This window comes from Vigna unguiculata, chromosome 9 (genome assembly GCF_037176805.1).
Source record: "Vigna unguiculata cultivar grain cowpea cultivar isolate G323 ecotype 2 chromosome 9, ASM3717680v1, whole genome shotgun sequence".
Taxonomy (NCBI): Eukaryota; Viridiplantae; Streptophyta; class Magnoliopsida; order Fabales; family Fabaceae; genus Vigna; species Vigna unguiculata.
In genome coordinates this window covers 44,832,884-44,851,697 of record NC_140800.1, presented here as the reverse complement: position 1 = coordinate 44,851,697, position 18,814 = coordinate 44,832,884, and the positions used below count along the sequence as shown (strand labels likewise).

Genomic DNA, 18,814 nt, shown 5'->3' with positions numbered 1-18,814 from the left:
TATAAGATTTAAGAAGACTATATATTTATAAGATTTGAAAGCATCCGAAAGTTATAATAAACACTCAAAGTTACAAAAGTCCATATAAAACTAAACATTTTTTTTCAATCTAGTATTAACTATACCAGGTGCAAACCTAGAATGAAATATTTTTAGCACAAAATTACTTGACCATTAATAGTAAAGTTAAATTGTAGAACTACCAACAGCATTGAGTAAATTCACTATGATGTTGTAGGAGGATACAGTTCCCATAGCCCCACGGTTGTGTCTTCCGATGCAGAGGCCATAAGTTTACAATCAGAGGAATAAGTTACAGCGTTGCACTGCAATGTCAGACAAAAACAGTGAGTCAAATTATGAAAATAGATACTTCAGATTGCCCCAGATATAAGAAACAGTGACTTACTGTGCCATGGTGATACTTCAAAATAGCTAAAGCATTTCCCTTGCGGTAATTATATATCCTCACCCTACCATAAACACAACAGAGATATCAAATTGCAGCACTAGTACCACCAATGAGGAGTAGCATTTGAACCCGGTCTTGTGCTCAAACTTGTGTGTATGAAAAAAAATGGGTTCTAAATAGATCACCTCCCAGGAAAGAAATGCACCACTCGTTTTGATTTATGCTAAATCAAATATATATTGAAACTAGAAATTCAGTCAATCTATCTAATAGTAGAGATTTGTTATATTTTTAATGATTTCTATCAAATCTCAAATAATTGAAATGTTTATAGATATGGTCTAATAATGAAAATTGACATATTTTTAAATATCATATTATTCATTAGAATTAAGTGATGTGATAAACTTTTACATAATTTCAAATCGTATAAATTTTCTATACATAATCTAATCAATAAAGGCATGGAATTCAACGGTTGAATACAATATATTTGCATTTTATAAAAAGTTCGTTTTATTTGACTAAGCATTACATCTGGCACATAGATCCTAACTCATTTAAAAATGCTTGTGCAATGCATAATAAACTTTATAGTTTATGTAAAGGAATTTCTCCAATTGATAGTCACATATTTCGGTCATTTAGATAGATACCTGTGATCCCAGCCAGCAGTTGCAGCAATTTTTCCATCAGGTCGAATTGAGACGCCTGATATGCCTGGTCGATCCAAACTGATTTCTTTCTTAACTACACAAGTACCCTACAGTCAACATGATTTATATAAGAAAAAATACAAAGAAGCTGAAACAGGGCATAATTGGATGTGTGGTTGTTTGTACAGTCAGAACAAAAATTGGATAGTGTTAACGACATGGGGACCTCGGAAGAAGGAACCTGGAGTTGGAAGTTCAAATGGAGAAGAGAGCTAGTTGAGCGGGAGAAGATTGCTTAATTGAGTTGGAGAACACTGTAAGTAGGGTGGTGAAAATTAAAACAAAAGTTCAAGACGAGTGGAAGGGTGACGTGTGGGGAGTATATGGTGAAGTCTTCTTACTTAGTTCTACAGGGCAACAGGTAATAACTCGGTAAGACAAAGTTTACAAAGAAGTATGGGAGGCTAAGGTACCACCAAAGATAAGCTTTTTTACATGGAGGATGATCTGAAACAGGTTACCAACTAGGGATAACTTGTTTAGGAGGAATATTCCTCACGAGGATTCTGACTGGAGCTGTCCGATGTGTACTCTAAACCAGAATCATTAGTACACATTTTGTTCACATGCTGATTGGGTTTGGAAAACTTGTTATGGCTGGGTGGAGGTAAGTACTGTGTTCTCGGAGTCAGTGGAAGCATACTTTAAGCAGCATTAACAAGGGCAGAGTTTATTTAATAAAGAGATATGGGGTTTATTATGGTTTGTGATTACCTTCATGTATATGGAAAGAAAGGAATAGGTCCGCATTGGAGGGGAAAATGTTCTGTGGCCAGGAAGTGATTCAGAACATAACGAAAGGGAAAGACAGAAGAAAACACAGTTGTTTTGATATTGTTTTACCATGTATGCAAGGAAGCCAGAGAGTCAGAAAATCATAAAAACAAAATAAACTGATAATTGGAACATAAACACTAACTTAAGCAGGATCTACAGATAATGTTAATTATAAGAAGCATAACAGATTACTTCTTAAGACTTTTCTTCTTATCACATGAAGATTGGAATGATGACAATTAACAACAACTTTTAGGAGCAAGAAGTTTCAGTAGAAGAAATTAAAAGTAAAAGGATGTTACCGAAGAATGCTCCAAGCTGTACATTATAATTTTGTCATCTGCTGCTCCTGAGATACCCCCTTTGCAAGACCCGTCAATACAGATGCTCATAACTAAAAGATTAATCAGTTGTTAACTAGTTGTATCAAAAGATAAAATGAAATCTTAGGAAGCTAATTTCCACACCTGGCTCAGAATGAAATTTTACAGAAGTTACCGGAACTCTAGGATTCCGTATATCCCACCAAAGCATGGAACCATCCTCATATCTACATTGGGGTATAGGATGAGACTGTAGTCAATACCTTATAACCTTAGACTCCTATTTATTACTAATTGGGTTACGTACCCCTATTACATGTACAAGCTCAAGGCCACTAAAAAGTTAAATAAAGGGAAACATAAAAAGGAAAAAAAATCTAAGAGAATCCTTATATATGATATTCAAGATATTCTATAACACTCCTTCCAGCAAAAGTTTTGTTACAGGAAGAAAACATGCATTCACAAAAAGAAAGAAAACTAGTCCAACTAGCCAAAGAACTTGCCAACTAGCACCCTCCCTGAATCACAAAGCCTTCAATTCAGTACAGAACTTGGCTACCTTCGCTAGATACTACACAAAATCCAGACAGGTAGAATGAATAGAAGCAAAAACTGGAATTGAAAGGGTTCTCTCCGAAGATATAAAAAAAGGCAGGAGTGGGAAGAGAGTGGAAGAACTTGCTGATTTGGCTAGTTATACTTAAATGGGTCATCCACTCAAGAGAGGCAGTTTTGGCCAGGTGTGAGAGACAGAAATTTTGGTGTGGTTCTTTGCTAGTCTTTCAGGTATAAGCTTTGGTAGTGGAGCCAATGGCTTGGTGCATTAACTGAGTTTTAGAGGGTTTATCATTGAGTAATCTTCTCCTTTTCATCTGACAGTTAATTTCTTGTGTCATTTGCCTTCACTACCAAGCCACAAAAAAGGAACCCATCCAAGATTGATTCCGTAATCTCAACCTTGTACCATGGTGAAGTGTCCAGCAACAATACGACTAATAACTTAAATCATCAAAATTTTATAATCGAAACACATTTCTTATATTCTATAGCAAATATGAACTACACCGATTATGGGTATTTTTAATTAACGGTTAGAGGAGAACATCTTGATCATTGAATAAACATGAACAGTCAAGAGAACATCAAGTTTATAGTAATTATGTGACACCTAAATAACTTCTAATATTGGTCATCCATGTGATAATTAATGGTCAACATTGGTTCATTTCACTTTTCATAATAATTAGTCTCACATCATATAACCTCGAACAGATCAAAAGGAACCAAAAGGAACAAACATTGACCATTCAATCTCACAAGGATGGCCAGTATCAGAACTTGGGGAACAAGACCACTGAAAAAGAAAAGTCACAGACTATTATGTTCTAACCCTATACCATATATACTTGATCCAAGCATCGTGTTTTGCTCTCTCCACTGAAAGACATCTTCACTACATGCTCAACATAATACACTTACAGGTCTGAGAGAGGAAGGGAGGAGAAAAGAGGTTTGAGACTATACCCAGCCAAGACATTTAAAAATCCTTGTGATTCCGATGATAAAAACAATTGAAGGGTCATGCACATCCCTGACAAGAAGAAGCTGTGCTGATTCAGTGAAAGTATTTTTATAAATTATAAGCAACAAAATGTTAGAAAGAAGGGAGGATGCTGATATGGAAAAATAATGTAAGCATCATGAAAGCACAAGGTATCCTGAGAAAAGAGATTTTTAAAAAATTGATGGTAAAGGTGAACCTCAATATAGACCCAAAACAAATCTCTACCTCTGTTGCTAACACTTGAAGAGTTACTGGGATTGCTTGAAGCGAGTTGTACAATTTTTTGAGCTGACTTGAGATCCCAAATTTCAACCTTTAAAGTGATTGAATAGATGAGCATACGGGTTCGTTCATAATTTGACAATGAAATATATCTAAAAAGAATAAATTAAGTTTTACATGAGAAAGGTACGCATACCTCTGAAGAGTTCTCCCCTGACAAAGCCACATATTGTAGCCCTTCACTACATGTATTTTCTGTGAATACAATGAGATTTCATGAATCTCACTTGTATAATATCAAAGTATCTTTCAGTAATATAAAGTATAAACACTTTAGGAACACAAAAGGAAAAATATAGAACTGCAAGATGAGAAATTCAGTCCACCACGGCAGTATCTCCAAATTTGCAGCCTTTAAAAATAAGATTAAAGGACTCAAAGAAGACCCTATAAAAAAGTTGACAGTGGAACTATTAAATTTCAAATATCTATTATCATGCACACAAGCAAAAGTGTACTGAGTGCATGTTTGGTTGAGGTTAATTTTGGAAAAATGATTTTTTTTTCTTCAAACTAATAAAGTAAGCAACTATATCTTAAAAATAAGTTGAACCAAACAATATAGGTCTGAAAATTTTAGGATGATGTCAAACCATACTATTTTATGTGTATAAGAGAAAAATAACAGCAGTAGTAGTAATAAATATGTTCACATAACTTCTTGCAAGCTCAAATACAGTTTTTTCCTCTATTTTGCAAATGTGCAAGTCATTCACAACAAGTTTTACAGAAGTAGCCAGGGTATGCATGCTGATGCTTAGGGTTGCAAAAGATAAAAACAACGTAAGTTAGATGATAAGATTCTATCATTCCAAAACCATCATGCCAACACAAGATTACCTAATCCAATACCTTTAAGTTATAGTATTGAAATCACTAGAGTTCATTGATGCCTTGTTATTTTAATATTGTAAAAAAAAGAAGAGGGAATTCTAAATTCAGAATAAAAAGACTGTCAGAAGTTTCAAAACTTCATAAACTTCAAATATAGAATTCAACTAACAAACCTCCAAAGCTTTTAGAACAACTTTGATTGGTGTAAGCCTCGTCCCTTTTAACCTCGGGAATTTCTCTATCAGACATTCCTCCTGGCTCTCCTCTGTAGCAATCTTCTAATTCTTTCCCTTGTGTTGACCAAACAGAATCATTCTTCATCACGGAAAATTTGCAAAAGTGGTAACTGTTTGTCTTGATTGTAAGTGATGGGATCCTGTGTTTGGAGGTGCAGAAAAACAGAAGGTAAGATAATAACAAGAACATTTCCGTAGCTTCTATCAAAAAACACAAGCTATCCTTTTAATTAAAAAAGGATGAGACATTTGTAGAAGTTGAAGTAGTACAACACCTTGACAAACCAGCATCATCAAATTCCCAAATTTTTACAGTTCCATCCCTACCCTGGCTACACATATACAGAATAATGAATATCGATAAAGCAAAAATATACTTAGATACTAAAACAGAACCAGGGGAGATCAAGTAGAAAGGATGCACGGGGAGATCAAGTAGAAAGGATGCACCTGGCAAATTTATTGGTTCCGAGGGAAGAAACACAAGCAACAGCAACAATACCATGTGCAGCACTATGTAACCTGCAGTATAAAATTAATTTGTATCATGGATCATAATTTCTGAAAATGAATGATATTCTTCACAAATATGAATGCCCAAAAATCATAGAACTAAGCACCATGCAGATGACACAGTTCGATGCTGAAGGGTATCCCAAATTCGCACTTCACCATCAGCAGAACTGCAAGCAAGAAGAGGATGATGCAACTAATTATTAAGTGAAACTAATTGTATACGCAACCAACTAAATCTGGGAGTTCTTATGGCACACTGATGGGTATGGCATCCAAGGCAAGTCGTCTAAACATTTATTGAACACAGGTTTTACTGTTAGTGTTAAAAACTATAATAAAAGTAACTGGCAGCCAAAGAAATGCTTGATAGATATTGGATGCCAATCTACCATACCCAGGGAAAAAATGTGTACCAGAGTAATTCCCATAAAACAAATAACGACAAACATTTGCAATGAATACCCGGAGAATAATATCGGCTTAAAGGGATGAAAAGAAATGTCTGTGACCGAAGCTCGATGGCCTCGTAGCACTGCCACGGGATCAGGAGGAGGTCTTCTACTCATTCTCTGTTCTCCTTTATGGTCCAGTTGAAATGAACTGACATTAGGCCTTCCATAAAAAATCCATTAGGATGGTCAAAATAAAATCATAACAGTCACTGCGACAGAGTTGATTCTAAAAGCCTAAATAAGACTATAAGAGAAGCGAAAAAAGAAAAAAGAAAAAATCGCAGAGACCTTTAACATATCAATAACAGCAAATACAATGGTGATGATGGTAGAGTTCGCAAACTGCAAAAACCGAATACAAAATCTTGGCCAGCCTTCCGTTTAAGCCTGCACCCGAAGACAAAAAGCCCACGGGTACAGCCTATATCTTAAACGAAGATTAATTTTATAGACCGTGGCCGCCCCGCAAAAACCCAAAAAATGTTTAAGGAACCAATGATATATAATTCCTACACACATTTCAAATGTTCAATGAAAAAAGAGGAAGAAAATTTACCAAAAAGAGGGTCGAATTTTTTCAACGCTCCTCTCGGAGTCGAGTGAGGTTGCTGCAGTGTCGCAGTCGAGATGGTTACCGTGTGGCGTGGCTGGGGTTTGTTATCAGGGGTCTGTGTAGCGGCAAAGGGAGAAGGAGAAGAAGTAGAAAGAAGTTTAGTGTGCCGATTCAAAGACTATCTATTTTCACTAAATTAAATTTATTTGATTTGTTGAAAACGCAAGCTTCACAAATGGGATCTCAAATGGTTTTGGTTCGCTAATCTACACTTATTTTTTTATCAAATAATTTCTTTCAAGATTTTGATTTTCTTGGATTCTTGTTAATGTGTGATAACACTTAAATCTTCTATTTTTATAAAGAAGGTTTTTCAAGTGAATTTTCAATGGAATTGTTGGACAATTTTTTATCATTAATTTATTGTCTAAAAACAAAACCTATTCCTAAAACTTAAGAGCAATGTGAAAAGATGTTAGATGGCTAATAAGAGAAAACACGAAATTAGAATAAATTAATTATTAACAAATTTAAAGAAGTTATATTAAGTATCATGATCTTTTAAGATTGAATAAAATCTTGACCTTGCGGGAGACTTTTTGTTCTATTAAATTGAAGTCAAAGGATACCGTGTTTGCGTTTACAGCATGCACCATGATCATGGATGCGCGTCACTGCTCGCGTAAGCAGTTCCTGCGGTATCCATAATTTGCTATCTCATATAAATAGTTTAATTCCGTTGCCTTCTCAATTCGCATTCAAACTCTTTCCATTATTTTTTACTTTAATGATAATGATAATTTCAACCGATTGATTACAATTCCATTGATTGATTCCGCGTCTAAATCACTGTTGTTTTTGTTTTCTTGTTTTGGTATTGCGTGCTCCGCAATCTACCACCGTTAATAAATTCATCATACAATCAATTTTGAAGGAATAGCGCCGGAGATTCTTAATAATGTCAGAAACGATAAGAGAAAACAACGTCGGAGGAGTAACGTTGAAAAAGTCGAGAAGCTCCAGGTTCTGGCCTCGTTGGATTCCCACTTCCGTCGATGATATCATCGCTGCGGAGAAGCGCCTTCTCTCCGTCGTCAAGTAACTAATTCTAAACCCTAAATTTCAAATTTATTCGCCCCAAAAATTTTCGGGGATTCTTTGTGTTAAAATTAAAAATCTTGTATTTATACACCCGGGTTTTTATGTGCGTTTGGCTATTAAAACGATGGTGATTGATTGTTTGGGTATGGCAGAACCGGTTATGTTCAAGAGCACATTAACATAGGTGCTGGTCCTCCTGGCTCCAAAGTGAGATGGTTCCGCTCTGCTAGTAACGAGCCGCGGTTTATTCACAGCGTCACATTTGACAGTAAACCTGATGCTCCTACGCTTGTGATGATCCATGGTTATGCTGCTTCCCAGGGGTTCTTTTTTCGCAATTTTGATGTGCTTGCCTCTCGATTTAGAGTCATTGCTGTTGATCAACTTGGGTGAGTGAGTTATGCTTTTCTTCATCCTAATGTCGCCGCATTTTATTGTTGTCTCAAACTGCTTTTCTGGTCTTGTGCTTCATTTTGTTCTGGGAAAGGATAAGTGGATTGGATGTATCATAAAAAGATGGGTGCTCATTTATCTATCTTATTTGAGCCCTTTAATAAGTGTGTTGCTGTTGGACCTTCGAGATGGGCTTCTTTTGTTTACTATGGTAACTGAGGGGAGAAGCAGTGTCAAAATTTGGCGTTCTAATTTGCCATGTGCATATGATCGTGTCTTTTTCTCACTCCCAAATTTGAAACTTATTTTGCAGCTGGGGTGGATCAAGTAGACCTGATTTTACTTGCAAAAGCACCGAAGGTTAGTTAAGAGTTATGTTAAGAATGCAATGATATAGTTGGTTTGAAATTTGAACTGTGAAGTTTTGCTCAACTTGGAAGTCGCTACTTGGGGTAACTTCCTAGAAATCACAATTGGTTGTTGATCGTGCAGAAACTGAGGCATGGTTCATTGATTCTTTTGAGGAATGGAGAAAAGCCAAGAACTTGAGCAATTTTATACTACTTGGACATTCTTTTGGTGGTTATGTTGCTGCTAAATATGCACTGAAGGTGAATCTCTTCCCACATTGCACGGCGTTAAAAATTCATAGTGTGACTTTTTATTTTATTTTATTGATTGTTCTGATGCCTGTTGTGATCATTTTAATATAGCACCCTGAGCATGTACAACACTTGATTCTGGTTGGATCGGCTGGATTTTCACCAGAATCAGATGCAACGTCTGAGCGGATTACAAGGTTTCGAGCAACATGGAAGGGAGCAGTTTTGAACCATCTATGGGAATCTAATTTTACACCTCAAAAACTTGTCAGGTAAAACTACTCTGTCTCTGTTATTTTATCTGTAAGTGCCTTCGGGTGAAACAAGCTTTGGTGACAAGGGATTGATTCTACTTGAACGAAGAAATGTGTATTCTCTGTATGCCACATCTAACAGCCAATCTATAAATCAAGCCATATGGTTTATCTTTAATGCACTAGTTTTGTTTGCCACTTGGTATGTTTGTGTCAATTGGTACAAGAAATAACAAATATACAGAATAGGAATGGAATTGAAATAGAATGAAGTTGGTTAAAATGATCATTCCCGATATACAATTTGTTCGTTTTTTAAATGGAATAACTTTCCGAGCAATTCAATTGTCTGGTACATGGAATAAATGCAGGATTAAATATCCAAATAATATAAATACACTTACTTGAAATGAGAATCAATTCTTGTACTATATACTGTTTAAATTCATTTTTTTTAATAAATTTAATAGAGAATCATGTTACCAAAAACTAGAGAATATATTATTTTGTTGGAAAAGGATTGAGTATATGCACATGTTTTGGATAAAATACTTCATTCATTTTTCATGAAACTTTCTTGATAAAACTTTGGATCACAATTGCATTCAAACAGCACTGCTATATAATCATTATTCTTTAATTTTTTTCATGAATATTTAAAATTAATTTACACACAACAGTTTGGTTAAACATAAAATGAGATTTTATAGAAGATAAACTTTAATAAAGGTTGACAATATAGTCATTCTTTAAAAAAATGAGAATATGTTTGGAAAAGAAATTCAATCTCGTTCCATGAATTATTATGGAATCACCAACGCCGCCTCTTTGGAGAAGAATGGCGAAACAAAGTTCTGTGGAATGAGTCATGCTGTTTTTGGTCAACAAACATGAGAACGCATATTCCATACAATAAAGCATTGCAATGGAATCATCACTTTTTAATACCAACATACCTTTAGTTTTTCCCAAGTTGAACATTTGATTTTATTAAGTTGTCTTTGTTTAATATATTTATTATATATATTTTGCAGAGGTTTAGGTCCTTGGGGACCCAAAATAGTCCGCAAGTATACGAGTGCAAGGTTTGGTACACATTCTACTGGGGAAATACTGACAGAAGAGGAATCAACATTGCTGACAGGTATTGCAAGATAGTTCATTGAAATATGGTATAAATGTAAGAGCGCATTCTAATTTTAGTCTTTCTGTGCATTAAAGATTATGTTTACCACACATTGGCGGCCAAAGCTAGTGGAGAGCTGTGCTTAAAATATATTTTTTCATTTGGAGCATTTGCTAGGATGCCCCTTCTTCGCAGGTTTGGTGATTATTCTCTTCCTACTGTTAAATTACAATTTGTCTTCAACTGATTCGTATTTACTTTGTTATCGTTCAAAAATGTATTCAGATTTCTGATGTAGTCTTCCGTTAACTGGAGTTCAACAATCACATGTCATAATTAGAATAATTTTTTATTTATAGTACAAATTCAGCATATACATTACACTGTTTCTGAAACAAGTTTTTAGTTGAAAAACACTGTTTGAGTCATCTTTAAGTCAGTTTCGTCCAAGGATGGATGGACTCCTGACAGACATTTGAACAAGTGTACTCAACTCTTTTAAAGTTAATTTTTTTTTTATGCAAATAGACACCTTCAATTTCAGTTCTGTTCTAATTAATCCTTTAACTTTACTCTCTCTGAAACAAATTCCTTAAATTTTAATTTTTTGCCCCAATTAATCCTTTAGCTTTTATTTGTTTTTGTGCATAAACATCAATTTTAGTTTCATCTCAATTCTTTTCTGAAGCTAAATGAATTATATTAAAAGGACAGGCAAAAAGCTAAGTTGAAGGTGTAACTAAGCCCCTGTAAAACAGAAATACAGCCAAATTAGGAGATGCAGAAAACACTTCCACCAGCTAATCATTCAAGAAAAATTAATACATGTATTTTACTGGATATTGGTGCCTTATGTTCAATGCCATGCATCCCATATATTGATGTGATTTCCAGTGCTTCCTTGAACTCTTTTGTGTTACCTTTTAAAATCTTAGCAGACGTTAGAAGCACCACTGCTGTTCAAATCTGCATGTTTTAAATATAACCCCAACCACCTTCCACATATCACCAAGAGCAATTTAAATAAATATTAACTAATATTGAGGTCTTGCAGAACCTCAATTACAACTTCCACTCCTATTCAACTGTCATATCCACTATAAGAAGTTTATGAATAAACTACTTAAAGATACTCATCTGTATACTTAAAGATACTCATCTGCATTCTTAAAGATACTCATCTCAATTAATCCGTAAAAACTTACCCTTTAGTAAGTAGTCTCTTGTTCTAATTATTAAATTAGAGTTAAACTACTAACAAAGAAGAAATCCTAACAATTGATTTATCTTAAACCTCTATCATTTATTAGTAATATTTTATAAATAATTTTCCCAACATTAAAATACAATAAATTTACAATTAAAATAATCAATTGGACTTTTTTATTGTTTCTATTTTTTCTAAATTTATATTTGATTATTTTAATTCATAAAAAATGGACTGTAACAAAAAAGAAGATGATGACTAATGAATGATTGACATTCAACATAAATAATTTAACTCTAATTTGATATAGATAACTATTTCTGAAAAAGATCAATTGTAAAGATGGATTAGAATGAAAATAAATTTCAAGGTATCTATTTACTAAAACATTATAAAGAAATAGTTCATAGAGAGACCATGAGGCAAACATAAACTTTCTCGCTTTGCAGGCATGGCTGAATAAATATAGTAAATTTTAATGTCAATACCGTATGTGGGCTTTACTGGAATTCTCGTTAAGGCTTTACCTAGTTATTCGTTTACTTGAGGGCCCAGTTTTCTTGACTTCGTGTACAATGTTTTATCGGTGTTTTTTCTTGCATCCATTTTTTTTTGGAAGATGATAATTTGACAAACTTTCCACAAATTACCTTTTTAAGTAAAAAAAATATTACTATTATTACTTTATTTTGATTAAAATATAAAAAATTAATCTATTTAATTCTATTTATAGAAATTTTTTCAAAAGTTTGTTAAAAAAGTTTGTCAAAATATTATTTTCCATTTCTTTTTTCCTGCATCACGAGAATTTTTTGTTTTTTCATCCGGTCACCTCTCACGTTCCTGAATGTAAAATATACATTCTGGAATGCATGGAAGGTGGATCAAGAAATTAGTGGAACAGAACAAGTTAAAGCATGTGTTTATGCTCCATCGCTTTGGTGTTGTAGTGCTTCCGAGTGGAAGGTGTCCACCACTTTCATATATGGTTCCGAAGACTGGATGAATTATCAGGGTGCCCAGGAAGCTCGTAAGCATATGAAGGTTCCATGCGAAATCATCAGGGTTCCTCGGGTATATCTTTTTTCACATTTCTCCTGATGCATAGTTATTTTTAATGAGATTAAATATGGTTTTAACCTTTCAAATTATGGAATGTTGACTTGTAACCCTTCAAAAAATATCCTATTATTTTATGAAAATATGTCATGTATGATGACAAAGCGACTAAAATAAGAGACGAATTCCCGTCAAGAATAATCTGATGCATTTTATAAATGAAATCATGACAACACGATTTTTTTATTTTAGAGAGATTAAACAGAATGTCACCTGAATAAAAATATATTTAACCTTGTTTATATTATTCTAACTAAAAATAATAATTACTTGTTGCAGGCCGGGCACTTTGTGTTCATTGACAACTCAACTGCCTTCCATTCAGCTGTTTTTTATGCTTGTCGAAGATTTTTTAATCCTGATCCAGACAACGAACCTCTTCCAAAAGGGTTAACCTTTGCATAGGTCTTAGTGCCAATCCTTCCTATATATGCATAGTTTTACTGAAGTAGAGTTTACAGAGACTAATTTGTAATTACAATGTCGAAAAAAAAAAGAAAACTATTTGTAGTAGAAATTTCTTTACTGAAATTTGCTCCACTCAAAGCTTCTTTACCCATTCGATAGATCTATGTTGTGAAGGCAAATTTAGGAAATATTGTAATATGAGCAAATATTTTCATGAGAGAAAATAAAATATCTTCTGATTTATTTGTTGACCCTCACACTCACTATTCTGAGTCGTTGCTGAGTCTGGTTATTAATAAGTTACACCTTTTTACCCCTTTTCGGTTTTTCTCCAACTCTGGTTGTAGTGAAAAGATGTCCCAATCAAGAAAGGAGTATTGGTACTGCAGCACTGCTCTCAGGTGCGAAAAGTTGTTTAACCAATGCTGGATGAATGTATTTTAAACTCCTACTGAGATGATAATTGAGTTGATTTAAATTGAAAAGAAAATGTCATATACAATGACACTCACATGCTTTCCCTGTACTATTCACTCGCATCTCTCCCGTGGACTGTCATAGAAGGGAAAACTGAAAAGGACCCATCGTTTACTGCACTAAATACGCCGAGTCACTGAATCTGGCAGGTGCAGAAGTGCATGAGCTTTTAAATTCCGGGTTTTGGGTTGTGGACCATCCCTCTTTCTTACATATTCAAATGAATTCAACATTAACGCATGTTTTTGTTTTCCTTTCTACAATGCAATGCAACACAAACCTACATCGTATTTATTTTATCACACAAACAAACAACGTAACATCTTACCGTGTCTGTGCCTCGGAATTGGATTCCTTTAACTGGGACCCATCACATACATGACATTTTTCGTGCCTATATATCTAATGGCTTCACAAAATTAGTGAGGTTGCCACAACGCACTCTGCGCACAACCCCTCTCAATCCAATGTTGTATTGAGTCTATTTTCCAGCAACATATAAAATGATGGTGACGTTAAAAATGTTACCATGGACCCCACTTGGCAGTTATTGTCATCATCAAATATTAGTCGTTTCTATCTGGATTTTTCCTCTGCACATATATACTTCAAAACAAAAAATAAAACTATAACCTCGTCCCCAGCTTACTATACTCAAAATAACAAAGGCACGTACATATGTAATAATGAACGATATAATTATGTTTCGAAAGTATTAGTATATAATAATATAATCATATTGAAACAGTTTAGATAATAAAAATAGTAATAATAATAATACAACAAATATAATCATACTGAAGTCCGTGTAACTCAAATGATTCTCTGAACCAAAGGATAATAATTTTAAAAGCTCGAAAACGAACTTCAGTGACACTGCTCCACTACAATGTTACTCCATTTGATATTTACAAAAGATTTTTAAAAGTTAAAGAAAATCTTTGCAATAAGTTTTTTTATGAAATCTTTTCGTTCCCCTACCTTTTCGTTTTCTATTCGGATCCAGAATTATTATTATTATTATTAAAAATAAATGTAGAAGGAAAGGAAAAATCTGAAACCCCGACATATTCAAACGTCCTATTCCCCATTTTCGACGCGTCTGTCTGATCCATTTGAAGCTCCATGTCATCATAACGGTAACTTTCCTGGATGTTCCTGATTCGACACGTGGGCACATGTCTTTGTGCGATGGCCATCATGAAGCTCCTCCTTTTGGCGGGAATCATTTGCTCCATCTCTCTCGCACAAGCGTAATTTGACCACATGAAAACGGCGCCGTTCGTCAAAGCCACACGAATTCTTCTTTTGGCGCAGCCAACAACAGTAATAATAACAGGACCAACAAAAGATTATTAAAGAACTCAACCATATGGACGGACCCCCCCTCCAAAATTTGGATAATTTAATTTAATTCAATTCAGCAAAAATAGCAATACAATTTCATCAACAATAAAAAATAAAATAAAAAATCAAGCAGGAGATGGTAGTGTTGTGGGATCCGCCGATGATGGGATTTCCGGTCCGACCCGGCAACCTTGGAGCATGAAAGCAACGTCAGACATCGACGGTCGATCAAGAGGATCCGTTGCTGTGCAGAGAAGACCCACTTTCACACCCAACAAAAACTCTTCCCATTCCGATGACTCTGGGTCCAGCTCAAGCAACCCTGGCTCCAACAACTCCGATATTTGTCCCCTCTGTAACTGCTTCTTCACCCACTTCACTATGTCCTCATCTTCCGTGAACATCACCGGTTTCTTCCCCGTTAGTATCTCCAACAACACTATCCCAAAGCTATAAACATCACCCTCCTTTGTCGCCACCCCACTCGATACAGCCTCTGCTGAAACATACCCCAACGTCCCTACCGGAGTCGACGACGACGACGCTTCTGCCGGTGCTGCTACCGTCAACCGCTCCAATCCAAATTCAGACAAATGGGCTTCAAAATCCGCATCAAAGAGAACATTTTGAGGCTTCACATCACCATGAACGATTGGCACCGAGTGCAAGAAAGCTAGCCCTCGAGCAATTCCCAGTGCAATGAGGTGACGCATTGGCCAATTCAGAACATGGCCATCTTGCTGAGACGCCTCTTGAAGCAGTGTGCCGAGGTTTCCATTGGGCATGTAGTCATACACAAGAAGTCTCACATCGGGTGGACCTGCATAGTAACCACGCAGAACGGTCAAGTTTCGATGCTTCACTTTGCCCAGTGATTCTGCTTCCCTGCGGAAGTTAGCCTCGTCTAAGAACCCATCAACGAAGCGACGAATGGAGAGAACCATTCCATCTTGGAAGGAGGCTTTGAACACGAGGCCATATCTTCCCCGGCTTAACACGTTCTCTTCATCGAAGTTTCTCGTTGCTTCCAATGCCTCCGCGTACGTTATCTTGTTGTTGAACATAACTAACTTTGGTCCTCCGTTTTCCCCACTCCCTCTGCTACCTGCACTTGTTGAGGGGCTCCGTTTCTTCTCACCCGTCACCCCTTCTCGAAGCTTCTTCCGCCACCTCAAGAGGCTGTAAACATACCCACAACAACACAACGCCAAAAGGCACAAACCAGCCACTCCCACGCCTATCAACATTATTAACCTTCTCTTCTTTCTCCTTCTCACCTTTGCACATTCCCTCTGCAAGGGCTTCCCGCACAAACCTTGGTTCATCGCAAACACGGAAGGGTTACTGAATCTGGCACCAAGCACGTTTGGAATCTCACCCTCAAGATTATTACTAGACACGTTTAAATACTCCAAACCAGATATGTTTGACAGTTCAACCGGAATTTCCCCTTTCAAAAGATTTGAAGAAAGGTTCAACACGGTCAAATTAGACAGTTTTGACAAGGAACCGGGAATGCGACCCGTGAAGTGATTACCATCCAACAAGAGTGAACTCAAGGCAGAACACGCTGATATCTCATCTGGGATATCACCTTTCAACCTATTGTGCCCCAAATTAAGCTCCTTTAAATGGGATAGCCGAGAAATGTCCCCGGGAATGTTACCCTCTAGAAAATTTGACTGCAGCTGCAATACTTCAAGTTGCGAACAACCACCAATCTCGGGCGGTATTTCACCAGAAACACCATTGTGAGACAGAGAGAGAGTCGTTAAAAAACTGAGGAACCCGTAAGTTATTGGAATGTCACCGACATATTCATTAGAGCTGAGATTAAGATATCGCAGACTAACTATGCTGCTGAACCCCTCGGGAACTTTACCACTCAAACGGTTCTCTTGAAGTGCCACAACTTGCAGGCTAGGTAACCCAAAAACCTCAAGGGGCAACTCACCCGAGAGGTTCTGCTTGCTCAAGTCTAGAACCGTTAGTCTCAATAAATTCCCCAACGAAGCAGGAACCTTTCCTGAAAACCCACACTGACTCAAATTAAGAACTTGCAAACCCGTGATGTCCCCAATATTTGACCAAAGTTGACCCGAAAACTTGTTATTGCTGAGATTCAATTCACTCACGTTCCCCAGTTTCATGATTTCCTCAGGCACCACACCGGTCAACTTATTGTCACTCAAATTAAGCGTTTCGAGCGCAGAAAGTGCTCCAAAACTAGAAGGAATCGAACCGGTAAAAAGGTTACCAGCAAGAGAAAACTCCTTCAGGTTTCTCATATCCCCGAGAAACTCAGGAATTAACCCAGAGAAGCGGTTCCCCTCAAGATCAAAAACCTTTAACAACCTACAATTCACAATGCTAGGCGGAACACCACCGGATAACAAATTATTCGCGACTCTAAGCTCTTCCAACGCCAAAAAGTTACCAATATCAGCAGGGAGAGAACCGGTAAAGAAGTTTCCCGAAAGGTGAAGCACCTTCAACGATTTTGTAGTCCGGGTCAACCACGAGGGAAACCTTGTGGGAGCAATGTGATTTCCTTGAACATCCAAAACTTCTAAAATACTATTGCATTCTTCACTTTGAGGTGCAGAAAAACCCGTAAAGGAATTGAAACCAAGATTCAAGCTTTGTAGGTGAGTGTTGCAGAAAACGGACTTGGGAACCAAACCGGAAAGTTGGTTCCGTGAAAGTGAAAGCACCTGAAGTTTTGGTATGGTAACTAAGGTAAGAGGAAGAAGTCCGGTCAGAACATTGTCCTCCGCACTAAGGTGTACCAGAGAGGAACAGTTGGCAATGGCAGAAGGAAAAGTTCCATAAATATTGTTGGAGTCTAACCAAAGATATTCCAGATTTTGCAACTTTCCCAGTGAACCAGGTATTCCTCCACTCAACCTGTTGTAAGAGAGATTCAAGAGTTGAAGCTGGGATTTGGACGAGAAATTAGCTGGAATGTCGCCGGAGAAGGCATTATCAGATAGGTCTAAAAAACGCAGGGAGATGGAAAGTTGGTCCGGGATTTTTCCGGTGAATAGGTTGTGCGCAAGGTTAAGAATTTGGAGGTTGGTGAGGTTGAGAAGCTGCCGAGGAAGGTGGCCGGAGAGGCGGTTGTTGTGGAGGTAAAGTGCGCGTAGGAAGAGGCATTGAGAGAGGGAGGGAGGGATGGAGGAGTTGAGATTGTTGGAGTGGAGGCTGAGTTTGCGGAGTTGGAGGAGATTAGAGAGGGAGGGAGAGATTTCACCGGCGAGTTGGAGACGGGGAAGACGGAGGTGGTGAACTCGGTTGTTGTGGCAGACAATGCCGCGCCAGTCGCAGGGTGCGGCGGGCGTGGAAGGGTCCCAACCGTCGAGGGAACCCAGAGGGTCATGGAGGTTGCGCTTGAATGCGGTTAAGGCTTGAATCTCCAACGCAGTGGTGTTCTGCGCAGCGGTTGTGGTTATGGTTAAGACGGCGAAGAAAGCGACGAGTCTGAGGGTGAAAAATATAACCGTTGTTGCCATTTGGGTGTTGGTGACGGTGGTGATGATGGTGGTGATTGTGAGAGGTTAAAGTGAGTTTTTAGCTTCAGGGGCTGACACCATTTGTTTGTTTGGTAGTGTTGTGTTGTGTTTTTTTGTGTACTTTGGAGTTTTGAGAATAGAGAGAGGAGCGTTTGTTAGCGAGCCATGTTCCCCGCAAATGACAAGCCTTTAAGTTATGTTATGGATTGCTTTGGTCGCCATTGCTATTTTATTCCTTAAATGGTTTGATTTGAAGGGTTTTTTGGAACCATGGTGTGTGTGTCTGGTGTGGTCCACGCTCACTCCTACTCTTACCTTACCCTGTTACTGTTTCTTAGCTGTTTTCTGCACCTCACCTCGGACTCGATGTTTTTTTTTACTTATTCATATCACACATTTTCGTCTTCCACCATAGAATTCTAAATAATATATATCACAATGTTATTTTAATCTCTTTATTCAAAAATAATTACTTTCAATGTTTTGTTTCGAGAAGGAAAATGATTTTTTGACTGCTAAATTTTGACAACTTTCTCAGAAGATGACACTTCATGTTGTAAGATTTATTTTTAATATTTAAAAATAAACTACTTAAAAGAT

The 18,814-nt window shown here is 36.8% G+C and overlaps 3 protein-coding genes across 5 annotated transcripts; 1 reads left to right on the top strand and 2 right to left on the bottom strand.

Annotated features, from left to right (window-relative positions):
• Positions 1–7,048, bottom strand: EMB2757 (Transducin/WD40 repeat-like superfamily protein). Of its 2 annotated transcripts, none has more exons than XM_028086564.2 (14): positions 6,672–7,048; positions 6,126–6,240; positions 5,768–5,830; positions 5,598–5,669; positions 5,423–5,479; positions 5,085–5,287; positions 4,214–4,272; positions 4,021–4,108; positions 3,756–3,822; positions 2,373–2,455; positions 2,208–2,299; positions 1,069–1,175; positions 410–473; positions 1–326 (listed from the first exon to the last, which is right to left on the bottom strand). In XM_028086564.2, exons 2-14 carry the CDS (start codon positions 6,227–6,229, stop codon positions 225–227), a joined length of 1,161 nt encoding a protein of 386 aa, XP_027942365.1. In that variant the 5' UTR covers positions 6,230–6,240; positions 6,672–7,048; the 3' UTR covers positions 1–224. The 2 variants fall into 2 exon arrangements, with proteins under 2 accessions (XP_027942365.1, XP_027942364.1); XM_028086563.2 differs by having other exon boundaries at positions 6,126–6,275; positions 6,672–7,041.
• A 196-nt stretch (positions 7,049–7,244) lies between these two features.
• Positions 7,245–13,129, top strand: LOC114196062 (putative 1-acylglycerol-3-phosphate O-acyltransferase). Of its 2 annotated transcripts, none has more exons than XM_028086562.2 (10): positions 7,245–7,366; positions 7,603–7,766; positions 7,922–8,158; positions 8,476–8,522; positions 8,655–8,773; positions 8,876–9,036; positions 10,053–10,162; positions 10,240–10,339; positions 12,302–12,425; positions 12,750–13,129. In XM_028086562.2, the coding sequence occupies exons 2-10, from the start codon at positions 7,627–7,629 to the stop codon at positions 12,873–12,875; spliced, it is 1,164 nt and encodes a 387-aa protein (XP_027942363.1). In that variant the 5' UTR covers positions 7,245–7,366; positions 7,603–7,626; the 3' UTR covers positions 12,876–13,129. The 2 variants fall into 2 exon arrangements, with proteins under 2 accessions (XP_027942363.1, XP_085522494.1); XM_085666368.1 differs by having other exon boundaries at positions 7,332–7,350.
• Positions 13,130–14,728: 1,599 nt separating this feature from the next.
• LOC114162355 (uncharacterized) lies at positions 14,729–18,426 on the bottom strand. The gene has a single exon (XM_085666146.1). The coding sequence runs from the start codon at positions 18,212–18,214 to the stop codon at positions 14,828–14,830; it is 3,387 nt and encodes a 1,128-aa protein (XP_085522272.1). The 5' UTR covers positions 18,215–18,426; the 3' UTR covers positions 14,729–14,827.
• Between the last annotated feature and the right edge of the window lie 388 nt (positions 18,427–18,814).